This window comes from Panthera onca, chromosome D1, assembly GCF_046562875.1.
Source record: "Panthera onca isolate mPanOnc1 chromosome D1, mPanOnc1 haplotype 2, whole genome shotgun sequence".
In the NCBI taxonomy this organism is placed as follows: Eukaryota; Metazoa; Chordata; class Mammalia; order Carnivora; family Felidae; genus Panthera; species Panthera onca.
The window spans coordinates 105270797-105294146 of NC_138348.1; the positions used below are offsets into that span (position 1 = coordinate 105270797).

Below are 23350 nucleotides of genomic sequence, written 5' to 3' on the forward strand. Positions count from 1 at the left end.
CCACTGCTTTTAACTGGCTTAGACCAAGCAGCTGGTCTCATCAGAGGTCTTAACTCTGAGTTCCTTGAGAGTTAGAAACCACAACTCTTACTGAATCTCTGTAACTCCTAGCACATAGTAAGGTCTCAGAAAAATATTTATCCATTATTTGATGAATTTCATTTTCTTTTTCTTTTTTTTTTAGTTTGATTTGGCACACAATGTTACATTAGTTTTCAGGTGTACAAGTTCACACTTGGATAAGGTCATACGTTATTTCTACTTTGACCACGGGTGAAACTGCCATCTGTCACCATACATCACTATTACAATGTCATTGACTGTATCCTTATATTGTGCCTTTTATTCCTGTGACTTGTTTATTCCATAACTGGAATCCTGTATCTCCCACTCAGCTTCACTCGTTTTGCCTATCCCCTTTACCCACCTTCCCTCTGGCATCCATCAGTTTATTCTCCATATTTATAGGTCAGATTCTGCTTTTTGTTTATTCATTTGTTTTATTTTTTAGATTGCTCATATAAGTGAAATCATATGTTATTTGTCTTTCTCATTCTGACTTACTTCACTTAGCATAGTACCCCCTGGGTCCATCCATGTTGTCTCAAATGGAACAGTCTCCTCCTTTTTTTGTGGCTGTGTAACATAGTCCATTGTGTAAATCCACATCTCTTTTTAAAAATGAAATTAATTTTAATTCCAGTATAGTTAACACATGGTGTTAGATTACTTTCAAAAATGCACAATATGATTGTGATTCAGTAATTCTATATATGACTCATTGCTCATCACAGTAAGTATGCTCTTAGTCCCCAGCACCTATTTGACCCATCCCCCACCTCCCCTCTGGTAACCATCAGTGTGTTCTGGATAGTGTTAAGAGTTTATTTCTTGGGTTGTGTCTCTCTCTCTTTTCCTTTGTTCATTTGTTTTTGAACTTCCACATAAGAGAAATCATGGGGTATTTGTCTTTCTCTGACTGACTTATTTGTTTAGCATTATACCCTCTGGCTCTATTCATGTCATCAGAAATGGCAAGATTTCATTGAAGTTTACTTTTTTTTTTTTTTTTTTTTAATTAGAGCATGTGAATGGGGTAGAGGGGAAGTAGGAGAGAGAATGAATCTTAAGCAGGCTCTATACTCCGCTCAGAGCCTGATGTGGGACTCAATCCCATGACCCTGGGATCATGACCTGAGCTGAAATCAAGAGTCAGATGCTCAACCAACTGAGCCACCCAGGTGCCCTGGCAAGATTTCATTTTTATGGCTGAATAATATTCCCTTGTGTATATATGCAACACATGTTCTTCATCCATTCATTTGTCAATGGACACCTGGGCTGCTTGCATATCCTGGCTATTGTAAACCATGCTATAGTAAACTTAGGGGTGCATCTGTCTTTTTGAATTAGTGTTTTTGTTTTCTTTGGGTAAATACCCAGTAGTGGAATTACTGGATCATATGGTATTTCTATTTTTAATTTTTTGAGGAACCTCCATACTATTTTCCACAGTGGTTGCATCACTTTACTTTCCCACCAACAGTGCATAATGATCTCTTTTTCTCCACATCCTTGCCAACACTTGTTTTTAGTGTTTTTTATTTTAGCCATTCTGACTGGTGTGAGGTGACATGTCATTGTGGTTTGATAAGGCATTTCCCCGATGATGGGTGATGTTGAGCATATTTTCCTGTGTCTTTTAGCCATCTGGATGTCATCTTTGGAAAATATTTATTCAGGTCCTCTGCCCCTTTTAAAAATTTTTTTTTTTTTTTTATGTTTAGTTATATGAGTTTTTTATATATTTGGGATATTAACTCCTTATCAGATATATCATTAACAAACACCTTCTCCCATTTCATAGGTTGCCCTTTTGTTTTGTTGATGATTTCCTTTGCTGTGCAAAAGCTTTTTATTTTACTGTAGTCCTGATAGTTTATTTTTGTTTTTGTTTCCCTTGCCTCAGGAGACCTATCTAGAAAAATGTTACTACAGCTGATATCAGAGAAATTACTGCCTGTGCTCTCTTCTAGGATTTTCATAGTTTCACGTCTCAGATTTAGATCTTTAATCCATGGTGAGTTTATTTTTGTGTATGACGTGAGAGAGTGGTCCCGCTTCCTCTTTTTGCATATATGTATCCAATTTTCTCAGCATCATTTGTTGAAGAGACTGTCTTTTCCCCATTGTATTTTCTTGACTCCTTTGCCAAAGATTGACTGTATAAGCGTGGGTTTATTTCTGGGTTTTCTATTCAGTTCCATTGATCTGTGTGTCTGTTTTTGTGCCAGTACCATACTGTTTTGATTACTGGAACTTTGTAGTGTAACTTGAAGTCTGGAATTTTGATTACTCCACTTTTGTTTTTCTTTATCAAGATTGCTTTGACTATTTGGGGTCATTTGTGGTTCCATACAAATTTAAGGATTATTTGTTCTAATTCTATGAAAAATGCTGTTAGCATTTTGATAGGGATTGCATTGAATCTGTAAATTGCTTTGGGTAGTATGGACATTTTAACAGTGTTAATTCTTCCAATACATGAACCTAGTAGATATTTCCATTTGTTTGTATCCTCTTCAGTTTCTTTGATCACGGTTTTATAGTTTTTTGGATGTAAGTCTTTTTCTCCTTGACTAAGTTTATTCCTAGGTATTTTATTATTTTTGATGCAGTTGTAAATGCTGTTATTTTCTTAATTTCTCTTTCTGCTACTTTGTTATTAGTGTATAGCAATGCTATAGATTTATGGGTATTAATTTTATATCCAGCCACTTTACTGAACTTATTTATTACTCTAGTAGTTTCTTGGCAGAGTTGTTAGGATTTTCTGTGTACAGTATCATGTCACCTGCAAATGGTGAAAGTTTTACCTCTTCCTTACCAATTTGGATGCCTTTTATTTTTCTTGTCTGGTTGCTGTGGCTAGGACTTCCAGTACTGTGTTGAATAAAAGTGGTGAGAGTGGACATTCTTGTCTTGTTCATGATCTTAGAGGAAAAGCTCTGTTTTTCACCACTGAGAGTGATATTAGCTGTGGGTTTTTTTTTTTTTCTTCTTTCTCTCTCTCTTTTTTTTTTTTTTGTTGAACTTTAAGGTCAGTTTATTAAGCTGAATGATGAGAGCTATCAGATGAATATTCTCTTGAAAAGTATTTTTTCTCAGAGTAAAAGATCAACACCTCAGCACAGCCACAGATGCTGTGGTAGTCTGGGCTCTCTGCAGTTAGGGATAGTCCACTCGTCTGTCAGATCAGTGTCTTATGGGTCAGCACGATTGTAGTCTGAGTCATCCTTGTCATCCTCTGGCTCCAAGTCCTCCATTTCCTGCGAGGTTCATCCGCGTCTACTGCTTGCAGCATCTTCTGAAAACTGGGTATCAGATGTGTCAAGATGATGATCTGTTTCAGTGTTTCACATAGCTGTTTCCCACTTAATTTATTCTTTCCTGCTCATTCTCCTTCTTGCATTCATTTCTTTTTAATTTCTAAGAGTTCTGCATCAAACTTGGCCTTCCAACTTCTCATTTGTAACAGGAGTGCCATGAAATAATTGCCTTTCAGCTTTGTCTGCTTCTTTTTCTGATTTGTTTCTTCTCTTCCAGTTTCTTTTTAAATGTTTATTTATTTTGAGAGAGGGAGCATATGTGAACTGGGCAGGGGCAGAGAGAGAGAGAGAGAGAGAGAGCGAGAATATCCCAAGCAGGCACTGCATGGTCAGTACTGAGCCCAATGCGGGGCTGGAGCCCATGAGCCATGAGACCATGACCGGAGCCAAAATCAAGAGTCAGATGCTTAACTAAATGAGCCCCACTGGCGCCCCTCTTCTGGTTTTTATTTGATCTGTTTCATTTAGTTTTTCTCACATAGCTGTCCCTAAAGATCATCACCATACCATAGTTTCCTTCTGCCTGTAATGCTAATTGTGTTAAAATGTCTGAGCCATCATTGTCTTGTAGATTTTCTTGGGAGATTATTTCATAGAGGGGCTTCATCTAGGTATTTTTAACTGTATGTTAACTTGAGGAGTAGCCTGGACAGTTTCTTCATTTTCTCAGGCCTCAGATGTCAGAGTAATGGTGAAACTGGGTGGATTTTCTGATACTACTGGTTAATGACACTCTCAAGCTGCTCTTCACTCATCCCCTTCCTGTCCTCACAGCACAGCTGTACTGCTGGTGAGAGAGAACATGAACAGAACTGGGGCTTGAGGGGGTAGCTGAGAGACCCTTGCCTGTGAAAGGAGTCGGGGTGGATGGACTCGAGAGCCTCCAGCTCATTGTGCTCTGCTGCTCCTCCATAGTCGGTCAGCGTGGCCTCGCTGCTGCCCACGGACCGCCCAGCCACCCAGGTAGAATGCTGCAGTGGGGGCCGCAGTGCACCTCGAGGGCTGGCAGCGGCTGCGTGGGTGCAGGTGCCGAATCCCCGGCTGGGAGGCCCTGGGCCTAAAGCCAGGTCGGGCCTGCTGAGCAACAGCCCCACGTGGGCCTCCGCCTTGCAGTGGGGTCTTCATATATGGCCTTCATTGTGTCAAAGGATTTTTATCTCTAAACCTACTTTGTTGGGAGTTTTCATCATGATTGGATGTCGAATTTTATCAGTTGCTTTCTCAGCAACTATAGAGATGATCATGTGCTTTTTTCATTTTGGTGATGTGGTATATCACATTGATTGATTTGTGAATATTGAACCATCTTTGCATCCCTGGAATAATCCTCTACCTAAAGTGGCTTCCAATGTTACCTACTAGTTCTCACGTAGAAATAGCCCAAAGGAGGTCCAAAGAGGAGACACAGAAACATTTTTGAACGCTGTGTAGTGTCTTCTGCACAAGAATGGTGCGTGTAGCATATAATGCCTTCATATCTAAGTAGCCATCAAACAGAAAACAGATGAGTGTAGAGCATTTTCCCAGCACCTTGGTGGGACTAAAGGTCAGAAAATGGCCAGTTGCCTAATACTAGTTCTTTCTCAGTCCCCTCATTCTGAATTTTTGTTTAAAGGTGACTATCAAGAGGTTATGGTATTATGTCAAGTGACCGACCAGGGCCATGAATCAGTTGTACACCAGTCTTGAAGTGCTGTGAGTACACTTTGTGTCTCAGTGAACTTGCAGATCATGATAGGGATCTTTGGAGGTTGCAACTGGGAATATATCTATTTATTGAGTGTCAAGGGTCTGTTGGACATGCCTGCTGGAAATAAAGTTTCATTCAGTAAATCTTACATTAACAGAGACCTGGAGAGGTTACTTGACCTTTTGCATTAATGTTTTCTTTGCTAATATGGATGCCCTCTACATGTCAGTTGTGCTGGAACATCCCATGGGCCATCATAGCTTCTGCCCTCCCCCACCCTCCTACTATAGGCTCCTGCTTTGTAGAGACCAATCTGATGTCTTTAGGACTGAATTGTTTGGGAAGAGAAGAGAAAAAAAAAGCTTTGTATTACTTTTGATAATTGCTTTTTCTTTTAGAAGATGAATATTGCCTGAAGTGAGGGAAGTGAGAGTAGATGCTCACATTTAAGAGGCAGGGCATAGTCATTCTTTCACCCACAGAAGAGGATTTACTGAGTTCTTTCTGTGGTACCATCCTAAAAACTGGAGACTGAGCACTTAGATGAAGTTCTGTCTTCAAGAGACTGGTGTTCTAGTGGAGTATGGCACCCAGCACATAACTCCTGTGTCCATCTCTCTTATTGGGAAAAGAGATACATGTCTACTCCGCAGTACTGACTAAACATTAGTGTCCCTCAACCCATTTCCTACTTAAGAGTATCAAAGAACTGTCACATTTAAAAAAAATATTTATTTTTGAGAGAGACAGACAGAGTGTGAGTGGGGTACGGGCAGAGAGACAGGGAGACAGTCTGAAGCAGGCTCCAGGCTCTGTGCTGTCAGCCCAGAGCCAGACGCAGGGCTCGACCTCACAAACTGTGAGATCATGACCTGAGCCAAAGTCAGACGCTTAACCAACTGAGCCACCCAGGTGCCCCAGAACTGTTACATTTTTGATGCATACCAGCTTTTTGATAAGCTCTTAAATTGCTTGATATGGGACTGTAGGTTGAGGGTGGCTAAAATTAAACCTTGATGGGATTCTGAGATCTCTTCAGAACTAGAGATAGCTGTGAACGGCCCACTCTACTGCAGAAAATCAGTCACTGAAATATGAACTGAGTGCAGGAGAGCAAGAGATGGAGACCAAGAGAGGAAGCCAGCTTTAAAAAAGAACTGGTGATGTATTTAGACTATAGGTTCACGGGGATATTGATGTTTGGATGGATGGATGGATAGATAAAAATAAAAGAGAAAATCTGAGGACTAGGACGTTTTGTTTTTAACGTGAAAAATTGACCCAGCATTTCATTTATGCCTTTTGAACTGTCAGGCAGTCTTCCATTGACGTCAGCAAGGGCAGATTGAAATCTCCATGGCAGAGCGTGGCCTGGCCCTGATAAATAGGGCTGGTAATTGAATTAGAAAACATTCTGAGCTGTCAGCTAATTATGCTATTCAGGCAATTGCTTTGTCCACGTCTGTTTCATCCTTGAATTGGTTGAGTGACTTTCTCACTGGGAGAGGGGAAGTCGGCTTCCATGACTGAGGCACGTATTTTGTGTCTCCCTAAATTATGCTTCCTGTGCTTCCCTAGGGCAATACTTTGGCGTTTCACATCATTACAGACATTGTTGTAGGAGTTTTGATAGACATTAGTTTTGTTCTCATTTGTATTTCAGTCTGATCTTTGTTTCCAGGTCTGTGAGTGTACACGCACACATTATTCCAGTGCTCAACTGCTCTTTTCTTTCACAAAGGCAAATAACCAATTTGATTTCCCTTTTTCCAGCAACACTAAAACAGTTCAAAATGACCCAGTCGTGCTTAACATATTAAAACTGTTGATGGTAAGAAATTTAGAACAGCAGCTATAGTGTTAGAAGTGAAGAATTCAAGCCAACTTGTCTTTGAGTGTAAAAAAAAAAAAAAAATCATTATACACATACAGAGGTGTGTAGATTGACTGTTTATTCATCTTCTAGAAGATAGTAGTGGCTGTAGATATGAAAGGTAGACAGTGCTCTTAAAGACTACAAGCAGATTCTGCAGGAGAAAAGAAGATTCATCTTCTAATAAGGTTTTTTTTCCCCCAATACCAATCTCTGATGATAGATTCTTCTTAGCTTCTACTTATATAGAGTCACCATCTTTTATATAGTTTTGTGTTTCAGGCTTAACTAGAAAGGCCTTCTTACTTCTTGAACACGTGATAGAATTTGATGCTGAATTTCTTAGGATTGTACCCTGATGAAGCATGGCACAATCAGATGCTTTGTGGATCTCTTGATGTTTCCAAGTCAGACCCATGTTTGGCCTTGGCAACATGGTTATTGCAAACCACACAGATGATTGGAGTTTAAATTCCCTGTTGAGAGTAGCAATCTTTTGTCCACTATTGTTTTTCTAACCCATTGTTTGACATGGTGCTCAGTCACTGGTGGCTGAACCGAACTGAAATCAGGTCTCATTTGTATAAAATCCCTGTGTCACTCTCTTCTTTCTATCTTGCTGCCTCCCTGCTTTCCATTCATCCATCCATTCAACATTTTTTCTTCAGCACTTACTATATGCCAGACACTGTACTGTTGGTAAATAAAACAGACTTGGTCCCAGAAATCTTTGGTGGAGGGTGTGGAGGATAGAAAATAAACAAGTTAGCCAACAAATAAATGTATAATTAAAAATTGTAAGGAGTGTAATAAACAAATTATTTTTGAGATTAACTGAAAGAGCTGAAAGAGATTAACTGATAGAAATGGAAACCTAGGGTTTCCTAGGATGGTTTCAAGACCTGTTGAGGAGGGTGTCAAGTTGGCGGAAGAGCATGGAAGTTCTTGGCTTTTCTTATCCCTGAAATGCAGCTAGATCAGCATCAAACCATTTTGCACACCTAGAAAATAGATCTGAAGGTTAACAACAATCTGCATAACTTGAGCCAAAGAACTCAGCAGGTATGCAGTGTGGAGAGGTGAGAGGGTGAGAGAGAAGCCGTGGAGGGTAGGGAGTGGTATTTGTGGACAGAGGACAGAGAAAGGGGAAGGGGGAGAGTACAGGAAAAACAGTCCCCTGAAAGCTGGAGAGAAAGTCGAAGCACCCATAAGTGCCTGAACAAGAAAGGGAGAAAGGAGGAAGGAGAGGGTTTCAATATCATTAGGACTCTATACAGGACAGAGCAGCATTGGGAATCCCACAGCCCAATACCTGGCTGTCCCCTGGTGGGAAGAGCGAATCCCCAGGAGCAGGCAGCGAGGTCTGAGGGGTCTGTGAGCCACACGGAGGGAAGCGGTTCCCCTGCTACCCTGCAAGGAGGGCATTTGGCACGGTCTCACCACAGGCAAAGGTCCCAGTGGACCTCAGAGAATACAATTGTGGTATTGAAACAAAAAACACAAGGGTGTGGTGAAACCTGATGCAGGTTGTGTGTTTACCAGAATCCCTGAAATGCTGCTGCTACGCACAAACTTATTCTGGGGCAAACCAGCATCCAGCCACAACCTCTGAGTGTCTATAACAGCGTGATTGTAGGAATGTTCCCAGGGGCAACCTGGCATCTGGCCATTTCTTGGTGAGACTCTCCCCTAGAGGGTTGGAGAGGGTCTAAGCCGCAGGGCCCTCAGAAGTGAGGGGTTTGGAAACAGCCCCATCTGAGATAAAATTCATGAGGGCACTGCTGCCTGGAAGGCTAATGGCTTGGACATGGACACTATAGAAGCAGGGAGTTGCCAGAAGCTGGAGACAAATGAGGGGTGCTTGATTGCTAGCCAGGTAGAGCACAGAGTTCTGATGCTAGAGACTGGTAAGCTGGGTGATGCCATTTTCACCTCTCCCACGCATGTGCATACATGGGCACATGTGCCACACTGAGCCATCCCAGTAAGCTAAGTAGCACCACCTAGTGGAGAATGGAGCTACTACACCAAGCCCTGCCCAACTGTACCAAGCAAGCCCTAGAGGACCACCACAAGTCCCTCTGCCTGCTTAGGGTACGGAATATAAAGTGCTTCATAGTTTGACTTCTAGGGGAATCTGGATGTAATTTCATTCAGATTTCATTCTTTTCACTGGTCCAGATGTTGTGTGTGTGTGTGTGTGTGTGTGTGTGTGTGTGTGTGTGTGTTCTTGGATACAGAAAGAGAAAACATTTTTATTTTCCATTTTTATATAAATTTAAAAAAAATTTTACTATTTTTTGCAGATTTATTTTTTATTCTATTTTACCTTCTCCAATTCATTTAATTCTATTTTATTGTATACATATTCTTAATTTTTAAACAATTTTTACTTTTTTTTTCTTTTCTTTCCTTTTTTCCTCTATGCAATCAAGCTTCTTTCAATACCCAGACCAAACTATACCTAGGAGCTAGTTTCTTTCATTTGATTTTTTGGTGGTGTTTTTAATCTTTTTAATTTTTATGCTTTTTCTTCCTCCAAAATGACAAAATGAAGGAATTCACCCCAAAAGAAAGAACAGAAAGAAATGACAGCCAGGGACTTAACATGAGTAGAAGCAAGATGTCTGAATTAGAATTTAGAACCACGATGGTAAGCATCCTAGCTGGGGTTGAAAAAAGCATAGAATCCCTTTCTGCAGAGATAAGAGGTGAAGTCTAGTCAGGACGAAATTAAATGCTATCACTGAGATGCACTTGGAATGCCACAGCAGCAATGATGGATGAAGCAGAGCAGTGAGTCAGTGATAATAGAAGACAAAGTTATGGAGAATAATGAAGCTGAAAAAAAGGGGAAGTAAGGTAAAAGAGCACGATACAAGAATTAACTCAGTGACTCACTAAAAAGGAATAACATCCGAATCATTTGAGTCCCAGAAAATGGGGAGAAAAAGTGGTAGAAGGTTTTTTATGTGAGCAAATCATAGCAGAAAACTTTCCTAACCTGAGGAAAGACACAGACATCAAAATCCAAGAAGCACAGAGAGCTCCCATTAGATTCAACAAAAACCAATAATCAACAAGGCATATCTTAGTCAAATTCACAAAATACACAAAGAATTACACAACAAGGGAAAAAAAGTCCTTAACCTGTATGGGAAGACAGATCAGGTTCACAGGAGACCTATCCACAGAAACTTGGCAGGCCTGAAAGGAGTGGTAGGATATATTCAATGTGCTAAATTGGAAAAATATGCAGCCATTATTCTTTATCCAGCAAGGCCGTCATTCAAAATAGAAGGAGAGATAGTTTCCTAGACAAACAAAAAGTACAGGAATTTGTGATGACTAAACCAGCCCTGCAAGAAATTTTAAGGGGATTCTCTGAGAGGAGAAAAGATGAGACAAAACAACAAAAAAAAAAGACTAAAAGCAACAAACACTAGAAAGGACCAGAGAACACCACCAGAAATTCCAGCTTTACAGGCAACACAATGGCAATAAATTCAGATCTTTTGGTACTCACTCTAAATGTCAATGGTCTCAATGCTTCAATCAAAAGACATAGGTTAACAGAATGGATAAGAAAACAAGATCTATTTGCTCTTTAGAAGAGACCCATTTTAGACCTAGAGTCACGTTCAGATTGAAAGTAAGGAATGGAGAACCATCTATCGTGCTAATGGTCACCAAAAGAAAGCCAGAGTAGCCATACTGATATCAGACTAGATTTTAAAATAAAGACTGTTAAAAGAGATGAAGGACATTATATCATAATTAAGAGGTCTACCCACCAAGAAGATCTAACAGTTGTAAACACTTATGCTCCCAACGTGGAAGACCCAAATATAAAAATCAATCACAAACATAAACTCAATGATAATAATACCATAATAGTACGGGACTTTAACACCTCACTTAGAGCAATGGACAGATCATCTAAACAGAAAATCAAGGAAACAGTGGCTTTCAATGACACACTGGACCAGATGGACTTAACAGTTGTATTGAGAATATTTTATCCTAAAGCAACAGAATACATATTCTTTTCAAGTTCACATGGAACATCCTCCAGAATAGATCACATACTGGGTCAAATCAGGTCTCAACAAATTCAAAAAGATCAGGATCATACCGGGCATATTTTCAGACCACAGTGTCATGAAACTCGAAATCAACCACAAGAAAACATTTGGAAAGACAACAAATACTTAGAGGTTAAAAAATCCTACTGAAGAAAATGAGTTAACCAAGAAATTAAAAAGGAAATTAAAAAGTATATGGAAGGCAATGAAAGTAACACAACAGCCCAAAACCTCTGGGATCCAGCAAAGGCGGTCATAAGAGGGAAGTATATAGCTGTACAGGTCTTTTTTAAGAAGGAAGAAAGGTCTACACCTTAAAGAGCTGGAGAAAGAAGAGCAAATAAATCCCTAAACCAGTAGAAGACTGGCAATAATAAAGATTATGGCAAAAATCAATGCTTTGGGGGGGAAAAAAAGAACAGATCAGTGAAACCAGGAGCCGGTTCTTGGAAAGAACTAACAAAATTGATAACCCCCTAGCCAGTTTGGAAAGAAAAAGGACCCAAATAAATAATAATAGAGGAGAGAGCACAACCAACACAGCAGAAATACAATAATAAGAGGATATTATGAGCAATTATATGCCAATAAATTGGGAAATCTGGAAGAAATGGACAAATGCCTAGAAACATATACACTACCAAAACTGAACCAGGAAGAAGTTGAGAATTTGAACAGACCCATAACCAATAAAGAAATTGAATTAGTAATAAAAAATCTCCCCCAAAAAACCAGAGTCCAGGGCCAGATGGCTTTCCAGGGGAGTTGTACCAAACATTTAAACAAGAGTTAACTCCTGTTCTTTTGAAGCTGTTCCAAAAAATAGAAATGGAAGGAAAACTTTCAGACTCTGTCTAGGAGACCTGCATTACCTTGATTCCAAAACCAGACAAAGACCCCACTAAAAAGGAGAGCTATAGATCCAATTTTCCTGATGAACATGGATGTAAAAATTCTCAATGAGATACTAACCAACTGGATTTAACAATGCATTAAAAGAATTATTCACCATGATCAAGTGGGATTTATACCTGGAATGCAGGGCTGGTTCAATATCCGCAAATCAATCAATGTGATACATCACATTAATAAAAGAAAGGACGGGGCGCCTGGGTGGCTCAGTCGGTTGGGCATCTGACTTCGGCTCAGGTCATGATCTCGCGGTCCGTGGGTTCGACCCCCGCGTCAGGCTCTGTGCTGACAGCTCAGAGCCTGGAGCCTCTTTCAGATGGTGTGTCTCCCTCTCTCTCTGACCTTCCTCCATTCATGCTCTGTCTCTCTCTGTCTCCAAAATGAGTAAACGTTAAAAAAATTTTTAATAAAAGAAAGGACAAGAACTACATGATCCTCTCAATAGATGTGGAGAAAGCATTTGACAGCATCATTTCTTGACAAAAATCCGCAAGAAAGGAGGGATAGAAGGATCATACCTCAAGATTATAAAAGCCAGATAAAAAAGACCTGCCACTAATAACATCCTCAATGGGGAAAAAATGGAGAGCTTTCCCCCTAAGGTCAGGAACACGACAGGGATGTCCACTCTTGACACCGTTACTCAGCACAGTATTGGAAGTCCTAGCCTCAGCAATCAGACAATACAAAGAAATAAAAAGTATCCAAATCGGCAAGGAGGAAGTCAAACTTTCACTTTTCACAGGTGACATGATATTCTATATGGAAACCCCAAAAGATTCCATCAAAAAACTTCTAGAACTGATCCATGAATTCAGCAAAGTCACAGGACATAAAAACAATGCACAGAAATCGGTTATATGTCTACACACCGGTAATGAAGCAGCAGAAAAACAAATCAAGGAATTGATCCCATTTACATTTGTGACAAAAACCATAAATACCTACGAATAACCCTAACCAAAGAGGTGAAAAACCTATACACTGAAAACTATAGAAAGCTTATGAAAGAAATTGAAGAACACACACACACACACACAAAATGGAAAAACATTCCATGCTCATGGATTGAAAGAACAAATATTGTTAAAATGTTGATACTACACAAAGCATTCTACATATTCAATGCAATCCCTATGAAAATAACATGAGCATTCTTCAGAGAGCTAGAACAAACAATCTTAAAATTTGTGTGGAACCAGAAAAGACCCCAGATAGCCAAAGCAATCCTGAAAAAGGAAACCAAAGTTGGAGGCATCACAATTCCAGACTTCAAGATGTACTACAAAGCTGTAGTCATCAAGATAGTATGGTATTGGCATAAAAACAGACTCTTACATCAATGGACCAGAATAGAGAACTCTTAAATGGACATGTAAACGTATGGCCAAGTAATGTTTGACAAAGGAAATAATATGCAATGAAATGAAGACAGTCTCTTCAGCAAATGGTGTTGGGAAAACTGGACAGCGACATTCAGAAGAATGAACCTGGACAACTTTCTTACACCATACACAAAAACTCAAAATGGATGAAAGACCTAAATGTAAGACAGGAAGCCATCAAAATTCTAGAGGAGGAAGCAGGCACAAACCTCTTTGACCTTGGCTGCAGCAACTTCTTACTCAACATGTCTCCAGAGGCAAGGGAAACAAAAGCAAAAATGAACTATTGGGACCTCATCAAGATGATCAACTTTTGCACGGTGAAGGAACCAATCAGCAAAACTAAAAGGCAACCAATGGAATGGAAGAAGATATTTGAAAATGACATAAAGAACTTATCAAACTCAACACCCAAAAAACAAGTAATCCAGTGAAGAAATGGGCAAAAGACATGAATAGACACTTTTCTAAAGAAGACATCCAGATGGCTAACAGACACATGAAAAAAGGGTAAACATCACTCATCATAGAAATACAGATCAAAAACCACAATGAGATACCACCTCACACCAGTCATAATGGCTAAAATTAACAACTCAGGCAATGAAGATGTTGGCGAGGATGCGGAGAAAGAGGCACCCTTTTGCTTTGCCAGTGGGAATGCAAACTGGTGTGGCCACTCTGTAAAAGCAGTATGGAGATTTCTCAAAAAATTAAAAATAGAACTACCCTGTGACCCAGCAATTGCACTACTAGGTATTTATCCAAAGGGTACAGGTGTGCTGTTTCAAAGGGGCCATGCACCCCAGTGTTTATAGTAGAGCTACTGACAATAACCAAAGTATGGAAAGAGCCCAAAAGTCTATCAACAGATTGAATGGATAAAGAAGATGTTGTGTATATAAATATACAATGAAGTATTACTCATCAATCAAATAGAATGAAATCTTCCCATTTGCAACAACGTGGATGGAACTAGAGTGTGTTAAGTGAAGTTAGACAAATATGATTTCACTCCTGTGGAATTTAAGATAGAAAACAGATGAACAGAAAGGAAGGGAGGCAAAAATAATATAAAAACATGGAGGTGACAAAACATAAGAGACTCTTAAATACAGAGAACAAACTGAGGATTGCTGGATGGATTGTGGGTTTGGGAGATGGGCTAAATGGGCAAGGAGCATTAAGGAGGACACTGGTTGGGATGAGCACTGAGTGTTATACATAAGGTGTGAAAGACTGGATTCTCCTGAAATTATTATTGCACTGTATGCTAACTAACTTGATGTAAATTAAAAAAAAAAAAAAATATATATTTTAATATATATATTATATATATATATTAAATATATATATATATTATATATATATAATATATATATTATATATATATTAAATATATATATATATTATATATATTATATATATATAATATATATATATATATATTTAAAAGAGACCTCTCAAAGGTTGCCTCTAAGATGAGGAATGAATATTGAGTTGGACTTAATCATGAGAAGAAGAGGGTGGAAGAGTGTTCGAGGGAGAGGAAGGAACGCATGTGAAGGCTATAGGGTAGGGAGAGACGGAGAGGCGGCTGGCATGGTGGGAGTGTAGTGGGTGAGGAGGGAAATGTGCAAGGTGAGGTGGGGCAAGTAAGTGAGGGCTAGATCTCCTGGGCCTTTGTAGACCATGAGAAAGAGTTTGGATTTTATTCAAGCCATTTTCTGGCTGGTGCTGAGTGGACAGAGCATTTAACCTAAAAGAGCTGTAGATTTGGTTATGAAAGGGCAAGTTGCCTTTCTGTTTAGTATATCTTGGAAATGTTGGATGGGTGAAATGAATTAAGATACAGTAAGTGTGTATCCATACCCATGCAATCCATACCCATGCAATCCTCAGTGTTTGTCCTCGCTTCTCACTGTGTCTATTATCACTTTGAACTTTGGTATCACCTTTTTTTGTTTAGGAAATGCTGTGCCATGGTTACGTATCATTTATATTGTTTCTTCCATGTAGATCACTAGCTCTTTGAGAACAGAAACTTTGGTGTGCTCAGGGACAGTACCCAAAGCCCTAGACATAGTAAGCACATAGGATTTTTTTTGTATGTTAAGGATTTGATATTTATTTTAAAAATCCGTCTACTGGTTTTTAAAAACTATTATATGTAGTATGTTTCGCCTACTGTTGTATATGTTGTAAAGTTTCTGTTGTAACAAATGGAAAACAAAGTAGGTTGTTAAAAAAGCAGTATGGCATAAAGTATAAGATAAAACCCTTTTCATAGGGACTGCATAGTTTTTTGTTTTAATATGGTTAAAATTGCCTTTCCAAGTGGCTTTGCAGGTTTCACTTTGACAGTATCTATTTCCTAAATCCTCACCGGTATTTGATTATTTGATGCTACTAGACTTTTTGATTCATGCAAACCTGATTATTGAAAAATTGTGCCTAAATTTACATTTCCCTCATTACCGGTAAAATTGAATATTACTTTCTATATATAGTTAGCCATTTATGTTTCTTTTCTTTGTTCATATTCTTGGTCATTTTTCCTCACGGAGTCATTTATCCTTGACTGCAGGAATGCTTTACATACTCTAGCTACTAATCCTCTCAGATGTATTACAAACATTTTGTCCCAATCTCCTTTATCTTTTTACCTTTTCTCAATGCCTTTTGCATTCAACAGTCATGTACAGTGGCCCTTCTTCTATTTCGGGCAGTCAGTGTTTTTGGTGATGTCCCACTTATGGCCCAAGATCTCTTTTAGAATTTCTGGGCATGACCTATCAGCACACCAAGAAAAATACTCCATCACCGTGTACTGTCTTGGCTCAATAGACACTTTTCATTTTTTACATTTTTTAGTTTATTTTATAAATAGTTTATATAAATAAGAGTAAGAGGATAGATAAATTCTTCATTTAAAATCTTAATAATTTAAATGTAGCGACCCTGACACTTGGTTCCAGGTTCTCCTCATTTGGAATAGATGGACCTAGATAGATACACACCTGAAATGGATGTCTCTGAAAGCATTTGTCATGCGTGAACCTGGAATATATCCATCTTGTAAATACTGGTTCCCGACTTTAAATCTACCTCCAGTAGGTTCTAACTTAGTACTCCTGGTTCTTCTCACTCTTGCATCATCAAAACGTAACACTAGAATTTTTTAAATCTTTAATGGGTCATAATTTTGTTAAAGAGAGTATAGCTATGTTCTTGGCTCCATAATTCAGACATTTTCATTCTTGAATTTATTAAATGTCAAATGATCCATTGAATTTGCACGTTTGTTTCTCATCTATACTTTCCATTCACCTTTGTATACTAACCTGTCTTCGGCATTTGTCCATTTATGAGCTGTATCAAGTAAAATTTGGACCCCGGCACAAAAGATGAAAGAATCTCATCCTGCACCCTTTTAGCATAACAGGATGGTCCAGCAGGTTTTCGTTGCAAAATATTGAATAAGTCCTTCCTGTGGAATGACTAAGTGAATGAGAGTCCCTTGTTTTCTTTTTGTTCTGAGAGATCTATTGCTCACTCATCAGTTCTTGAGTTTGAGAAGATTCCTCCTTAGATACTGTATAGAATGTTGTCATCTGAAGACTCAAGAGACTCAAGTTTTACTTAGGGTCAGTGTCCCCATCCACGATAGCATTGCAGGTGCTGCTGCCCTTTGTCTCTTTGTGTCCATCTTCTGATTTGTCTAATGATTGTGACATGTCTCCCTCTGTCTGTTGTCTTCTTATTGCCCTTATGGACAGAAAATTTTAAGATTCTCAATTCTCATCTGTGTTCAATGAAAGCTAAAAGAAGACTACCAAGATGGCGTCTCAGGTCTTTCTACCCCATTGAAAGATGATACAATAATTTGGGTAATGCAGTGAGAAAATTGCAGGATGGTGCAATAGTGATTATTTTTGTATCATCCTTTTTGGTGATTTCATCATTTTCCTTTGTCTTACTCGTTTAAAAAAAAAAAAGTTGCAAATAACATGAGATAGAGGGGAAAAAAAAAACCCCTACCAAGATCCTATAATACAGCTTAAATTTATCAAAGGTTGCAGTGGACCCGTATGTAATTACAAGGTAGAATTAGTTTTATTCTATTTTTATTTTTTTTTTATTATTTTTTTTTTTTATTTATTTTTTTTAACGTTTATTTGTTTTTGAGACAGAGAGAGACAGAGCATGAACAGGGGAGGGTCAGAGAGAGGGAGACACAGAATCTGAAACAGGCTCCAGGCTCTGAGCTGTCAGCACAGAGCCCGATGCGGGGCTCGAACTCACGGACCGCGAGATCATGACCTGAGCCGAAGTCGGCCGCCCAACCAACTGAGCCACCCAGGCGCCCCAGTTTTATTCTATTTTTAAAAATAAGTATAATTTCTCTTTGTTCTTAGGAAGACTCTAAAACAAAATCATGAAATAACAGCCTTCCCACGTAGTAAGGAATTGTTCAGAAAAGAAAGTGAAAAACTCAAAGTGGGCCCAGCAGCCCTAATGTTCTCCTGGAGCCTGAAGGACTGAGCTGGCCGGAAATACACGTGGACTGTGCTCACAGAGCTCTTAGTGCAGAGTCCACTGGAACGGAAATGACACTTAATTAGTCTTAGCGTGTCTTTACTACACTTAAGCTCACAGGAGTTTGCTTTGGCTTATGGCTTTCTGTTCTGACCTTCCCCCTATCTGTGCAGCATGGGCAGAAAGAATAAACTAGCTGCTTTCTGACAGAGGTGGGTGCCCCCGCACTCCTGTTCGTTCTGTTAGCAGGCCCGCTTTATCTCGGGTGTCTCTCTTCTAAGCCTCTTTTCTATCAAAGCCCTCGAACTGTTAGCTGTTGAAGTCAAGCACGTCTCTGTTGAGCACCGAGCACTGCCAGCGTCCCATTTGGGGAGAATCTACGAGGTGTGTATGCCAAGCACGATATCATTGTGTGCAGGCACTGCGGGAGTCTGCCAAACCCAGGGGCAGGCTGCCAGTACAAATGCCACGTTGACATGACATTTACAAGTTTAAAGTCTGGAAGAGGACTGCCAGCGGAGCACTCTTCAGCTGCCTCATTTAGGGTGGCGGTAACTGGGCCAACTTTTGATTTTCAGACTCCAGAAGCATAGTCAAGAAGTAAGACTTCATATAGAATTTGAAACTATCACTGCCACATTTTCTAGGAAGTGATGAATTTGGTCAGCCCGTTTCTGGGATGTGGGATATGCCCTGGTGCAGGTTAAAAGTGCATAATCCGTAATCAGATCTGGGTCTGAGTGAGGGCTCCATCACTTACGGTGTGACCCTGAGCAAATCCGTCTGCCTGAGCCTCAGCTGCCCACTATAAAGTAGGGATAATATCACTTTCTTCCTGGGGTAATTGGGTGGATTAAATATCTCAAGAAGTGTGAGCACTTTTTCCAGTGCTTGTCCAATAGTGAGTGCTCAGTGATGTGAGGCATTTTTCACATTCTTCAGAAGCTCGTGAGAAATTCAGGTTTGGAGCTATTTGTATGTTTTAGTCACAAGTGGGCATATTCCAGCCTGCCGGGGACACGAGCTTGTGGGGACACTCCCTCTCTGACTCAGGCATTGCCGGCACACTGTGCACAGGAAGCCCAGCACGTAGTTTTCTTTCTCTCTCTAGGGAAACTTAGAACTGGAATCAGAATCATTTGGGCATTTGGCGGAAGGCAGAAACCATTTGGGTGTTAAGAATTTATTCCAGTAATAGCAGTCCTTTGATTGACCTGGAGCTTTTCTATGGCGTATTCTCTGCAAAGGGAAGGCCTCGGGCTGTTCTGAAGGATATTCTGTGGCTTATTAGGGGCACTGTCTTTTCAGTGTTGGTAACAAGGTACTTGGTCTTGATTAAGTCTGTTTTCATGATCTAGTAGTTAAAGGACAGGTTTTTCTTTGCTACATATACAGGATATGATCCTCACCACCCTGTTTAGTTAACTTCTGTTCATCATTTTCAACACTGCTAGTAAATTATCTCAAACGATAGAATTCTTTTTTCTTCTTTCTTGTTTTTCAGATCTTCAAAGTTGCTGCGGGCATTCTATGTCCCCTTCCTGTCAGATCAGTATACAGCGTATGCAAACTACACCATCCTCAAACCCCGGAAAGCAAAGCAAATCAGGAAGAAAAGTGGAGGTTAGCAACACGCCTGTGACCCCAAAGGACGACCATCCTGTTAACTAGTGATTGCACTGACAGGACGCCCTCCACATCATCATTTGTAACGTTTGTAATAAAGGCTGTCTGACACAGGATTCTAGAATCTGGGTGCTTTGGGCTGGTCAAAGTAATTCCCATTCACGTCTTGCTGTGTCTCTGTTCTGCATGTGAACTTTTTGCAGCTAGGCAGGAAAAGGCCTTAACGTCTGGTAGGTATGTTGCTCTACATCTTACTGTTTTTCTTTTGTTCGATATTTACTAGACCGGAGAAGAGCAGAGCCACCTTACAGGAAGAATTGAAAATCCTTGAACTGGATGGCTGCATTAAACTCTCTCTCCATACTTTGGCCTGGCATCTGAGAACTAGCAAGCCTCTTTTGGGCCACACAGGCTTCTCCACCAAAGCTGTTTGGCAGCTCTTAGCAGACCTTACTCAAGTCCTAGTGCTAAAAATGAGCACAGCCTAATTGCCAACCTACATGTCCTTTTCACCTCGTGCAGGACTAAGCTTCTCTAAAGCACTTCACAGGACGAGGACCCTGTCCTGGAGATATCTCAGGAAAAAGGCAACCATTTGAGGAACTGTAACCTAATTTCATTATGTAGGATGCCTCTTATTCTCAGTTTATTTCCTATACAACAAACTGTGTTAAGTTTTCGCATGCTGTTTCTTGAATTCCAGACTTTTCTGTATAAAAGCATCAGCAGAGTAGACCATAACTGTATAGGACATATTTGGGGAAAATTAATTTGATCACTTGGTAGGTAGGTTTGGATGACCTCACATTTTTAAGTAATGTATTTTGAGGCTATTGATGAATTCCCACCCCCCCCCCTTTTTTAAAGAACCCTAGTGGAAAAGGCCACTGTATATTTACAGCACGTATTTTTGAGTCTTATCTATTGCAAAGCACATTCTGCATGGGGCACTTCTAGTCAAATAGGCAATGATAAGGACTTAATTAAAGTGTAATGAGTATATACTGTTACTTTACATACAGTATTTCACTGTTTACAAAGTACTTTCACATGATCTCGTTTGGTCCTCACGGTCACAGTGTGAGGCAGACAAGACAAGTGGTTTGGTCCCCATTTTATAGATGATGAAACAGGCTTTGGGGGGTGGTGGGGAAGGGCAAGTGGCTTGCCCAAGGCCACAGTAAGTAACAGAGCTGGGACTAGAACGTGGGTTCCTGAACTTCTTACCTAAAGCTCTTCCATACTTCCTCTCTTGACTCTGAAGACATTGGAAGACAGAGCGATGGTGTTGGCTAGAGACCTGACTGATAATGTAACTTTCTATTTTAAGGAAGAATTTTCTCTGTGTTTGTTTGAGTTCTTCAGAGCCTCCATTCTGCCTGTGGGTTAGACCATCACAGCAGTGCCCCGTGGTACGGCCCAGCCTGTGTCTGGAAAGTTGTGCTCATGTTTGGAAGTCCTGCTCTTTTGCAGCCACACAGAATCTCCTATCAGTTTCGTTTCTACATAATCAATCTGGGGTCATATTATAGGTGCCTTATTTCTGTAAAGGTAATTATCTAGTAATCTGCAGAGAGGATGAAGAGATTTTTCAGAGCTTTCATCTTTCATTCTTCAAAGAGAAGGGCTTTTCAACAGGAACTGATCCCAAGAGAAGAGAAAGGAAGTCATAGGGAAAGAAATGGCTAGTCAACGTACAAAAAGTCTCCTCCTTGTCGGGATCCCTCTCATGGAATTTCCAGACTGAGGTTGAAGCGCTGGAGAGGAAATAGGTCTAGACAGTACAGAACAGTAACTGCAGAGTGAAGATAAATTGGGGTTCCACTTGCTGCTTTAAAGATTTCTGGTACTTAATTCTCCATACTTGGTTACTGCTTTCCAAGGCGAATATTGGCACATGTGGTCTGACTACAGGGTAGAGAATTTGCAGTGAAATGTCTTGCCACACCTGCAGTAACCATGTGCTGTCTTTCACACTGGCTAAAGCCTTCTACTTTTTGCAGGAAAATAAGAGTCCCATAATGGAGGTCCATGGTGAGTAGCTTTTTTCCTAATCAAAGTGATACATTGATGGTCTCTTTTCTCACCTTGCATGTTTAAAAAAAAAAAAAAAATCCTTCTGAGTGAGGACTTACTGTAATAGAGCACAAAAAGTCATGATTGATCAAGGGATTCCTTGGGGATATCTGCTCCTATCCCTTTTAAAACCTGGTTTTGGTTTCCTCTGTTCTAGGTGCATCTTTAGTGAGAGCACAATACATTGTGGAACACTGTGCCAAATGCTGTGGGTAAGGGACGTAAAAACGAATGTTGTTCATTTTGAAAATGAGTATTTTTCATGTGATGTTATATAAACACATTTTTGAAAAGTCTCCATCTCAGCAATACAGGGAAGCCAGCTTTGCCTGGGAAAAAGAGTTTCAAAACACCTGGTCAGACAAGTATTTCTCCTCCAGAGGATCTGTGTTTAGCATGAGCTAACTGCTCTGCTCACTTTAAGGATAAAGTATCTGAGGTACTTGTCTTTTCACAGATTGTTGTGTATTGAGAAATATGGAGGACTTTGTTTATTATTCGTAATAAACTTTGATTATGGAGCTAAATGAGGGAGTAGGTGTACTTGACCATTTCAGGGCTTTCTGATCTCTAAATTTTATTTATTTATTTTTTAGTAATCTGTATGTGGGTCTCGAACTCCCAGCCCCAGCACCAAGAGTCACATGGTCTTCCCACTGAGCCAGCCAGGCACTCCCCCGACCTCTTGATCTTAAGCAGCCTTATCTGAACCCCAGATCTTACAACACTGAGTCCCATTACTGAACCAGACAGTGTGGTAGGCATCTATTATCAAAGTGTACCTGGCACCTGAGGGCTGTCATCTGATAAAACAGAAGACTAGTCATTTTAATCTCTTGGGATAATCACAGAAAATGGGAGCCCATACTCTTTATTATTGAATTCAAGTTTAGAAACATTGTTTTAAATCAGGGTGGTTCTTGATCTCAACCATTTACTTGGGACATTTTTGCTGGTTTGGAGTTCCGGGAAAGAACCTTAAAAACTCATGTGGTTTTGTAGCATTATTACATCTGGAGTGACTGTTGGGTCAAAACACTAGTGGCAATCCTTTATTGTGTTTTTGCATTTCGTGGGATTTGAAATAAGAATTCACTGTGATTATGCTGTCTTCTAGCCAGTGTCAGGCACCTCTGCTTTAATTTGGTTATTTTTTTCCGAGGAGGGAAAAGAGACACAATTTAAACTTTGCCTCCACAGCCTATTAAAGCTCATGTGTCAATTCATTCTTATGTTACTACATTAAATGCCTTGAGTAAATGGATAGATGGACGTATGCTCAGCTTTATTGTTTTGCAACAGAAAGATGAGATTTCAGATGCCCTCTGGTGTTTTGGTAAATCTAAATGAATGTTGCCTTTAATTTTTCCAGCACATACATTACCATGTAATTCATGCTGCACATGAAATCAGGAAGCAGTACAGTGTTGATGCAAGAGTCTTGTCCAGTTCATTTGTCTTCCTGATCCCTGTACTTTATTCCACGTGTCACTATTTATATCACGTACGTGTGTTTTCTGTAAAAGAAAAAGTTAAATAAATCTTGGCAATTTGATTTTCCTTTCTTAGGCTGGTATCTTCTCGTTTGCTTCTAGCTTTTAAATCTTTGGTGGAGGTTGAAACTCAACTCCTTGCATCTCCCCTACTCTTTAAAAAAAAAAATTTTTTTTTTAACGTTTATTTATTTTTGAGACACTGAGACAGTGTGAGCAGGGGAGGGGCAGAGAGGGAGACACCAAATCCAAAGCAGGTTCCAAGCTCTGAGCTGTCAGCAC

At 39.8% G+C, this 23350-nt stretch overlaps 1 protein-coding gene across 4 annotated transcripts in view; it reads left to right on the plus strand.

Moving 5' to 3' along the window:
* The window catches only part of ALG9 (ALG9 alpha-1,2-mannosyltransferase), a 98061-nt gene extending 74931 nt beyond the window's left edge, over nt 1–23130 (plus strand). For 3 of the 4 annotated variants that reach the window (XM_060604671.3, XM_078432729.2, XM_078432730.2), the window contains exons 15-16: nt 19378–19496; nt 21733–23130. In XM_060604671.3, the coding sequence (XP_060460654.1) occupies nt 19378–19496; nt 21733–21791 (178 nt within the window). In that variant the 3' untranslated portion in view covers nt 21792–23130. Of the gene's footprint in view, nt 1–19377; nt 19497–19782 lie in introns of all 4 variants that reach the window. The other variant, XM_060604672.3, reaches the window with a different exon arrangement.
* The last annotated feature ends 220 nt before the right edge of the window (nt 23131–23350 follow it).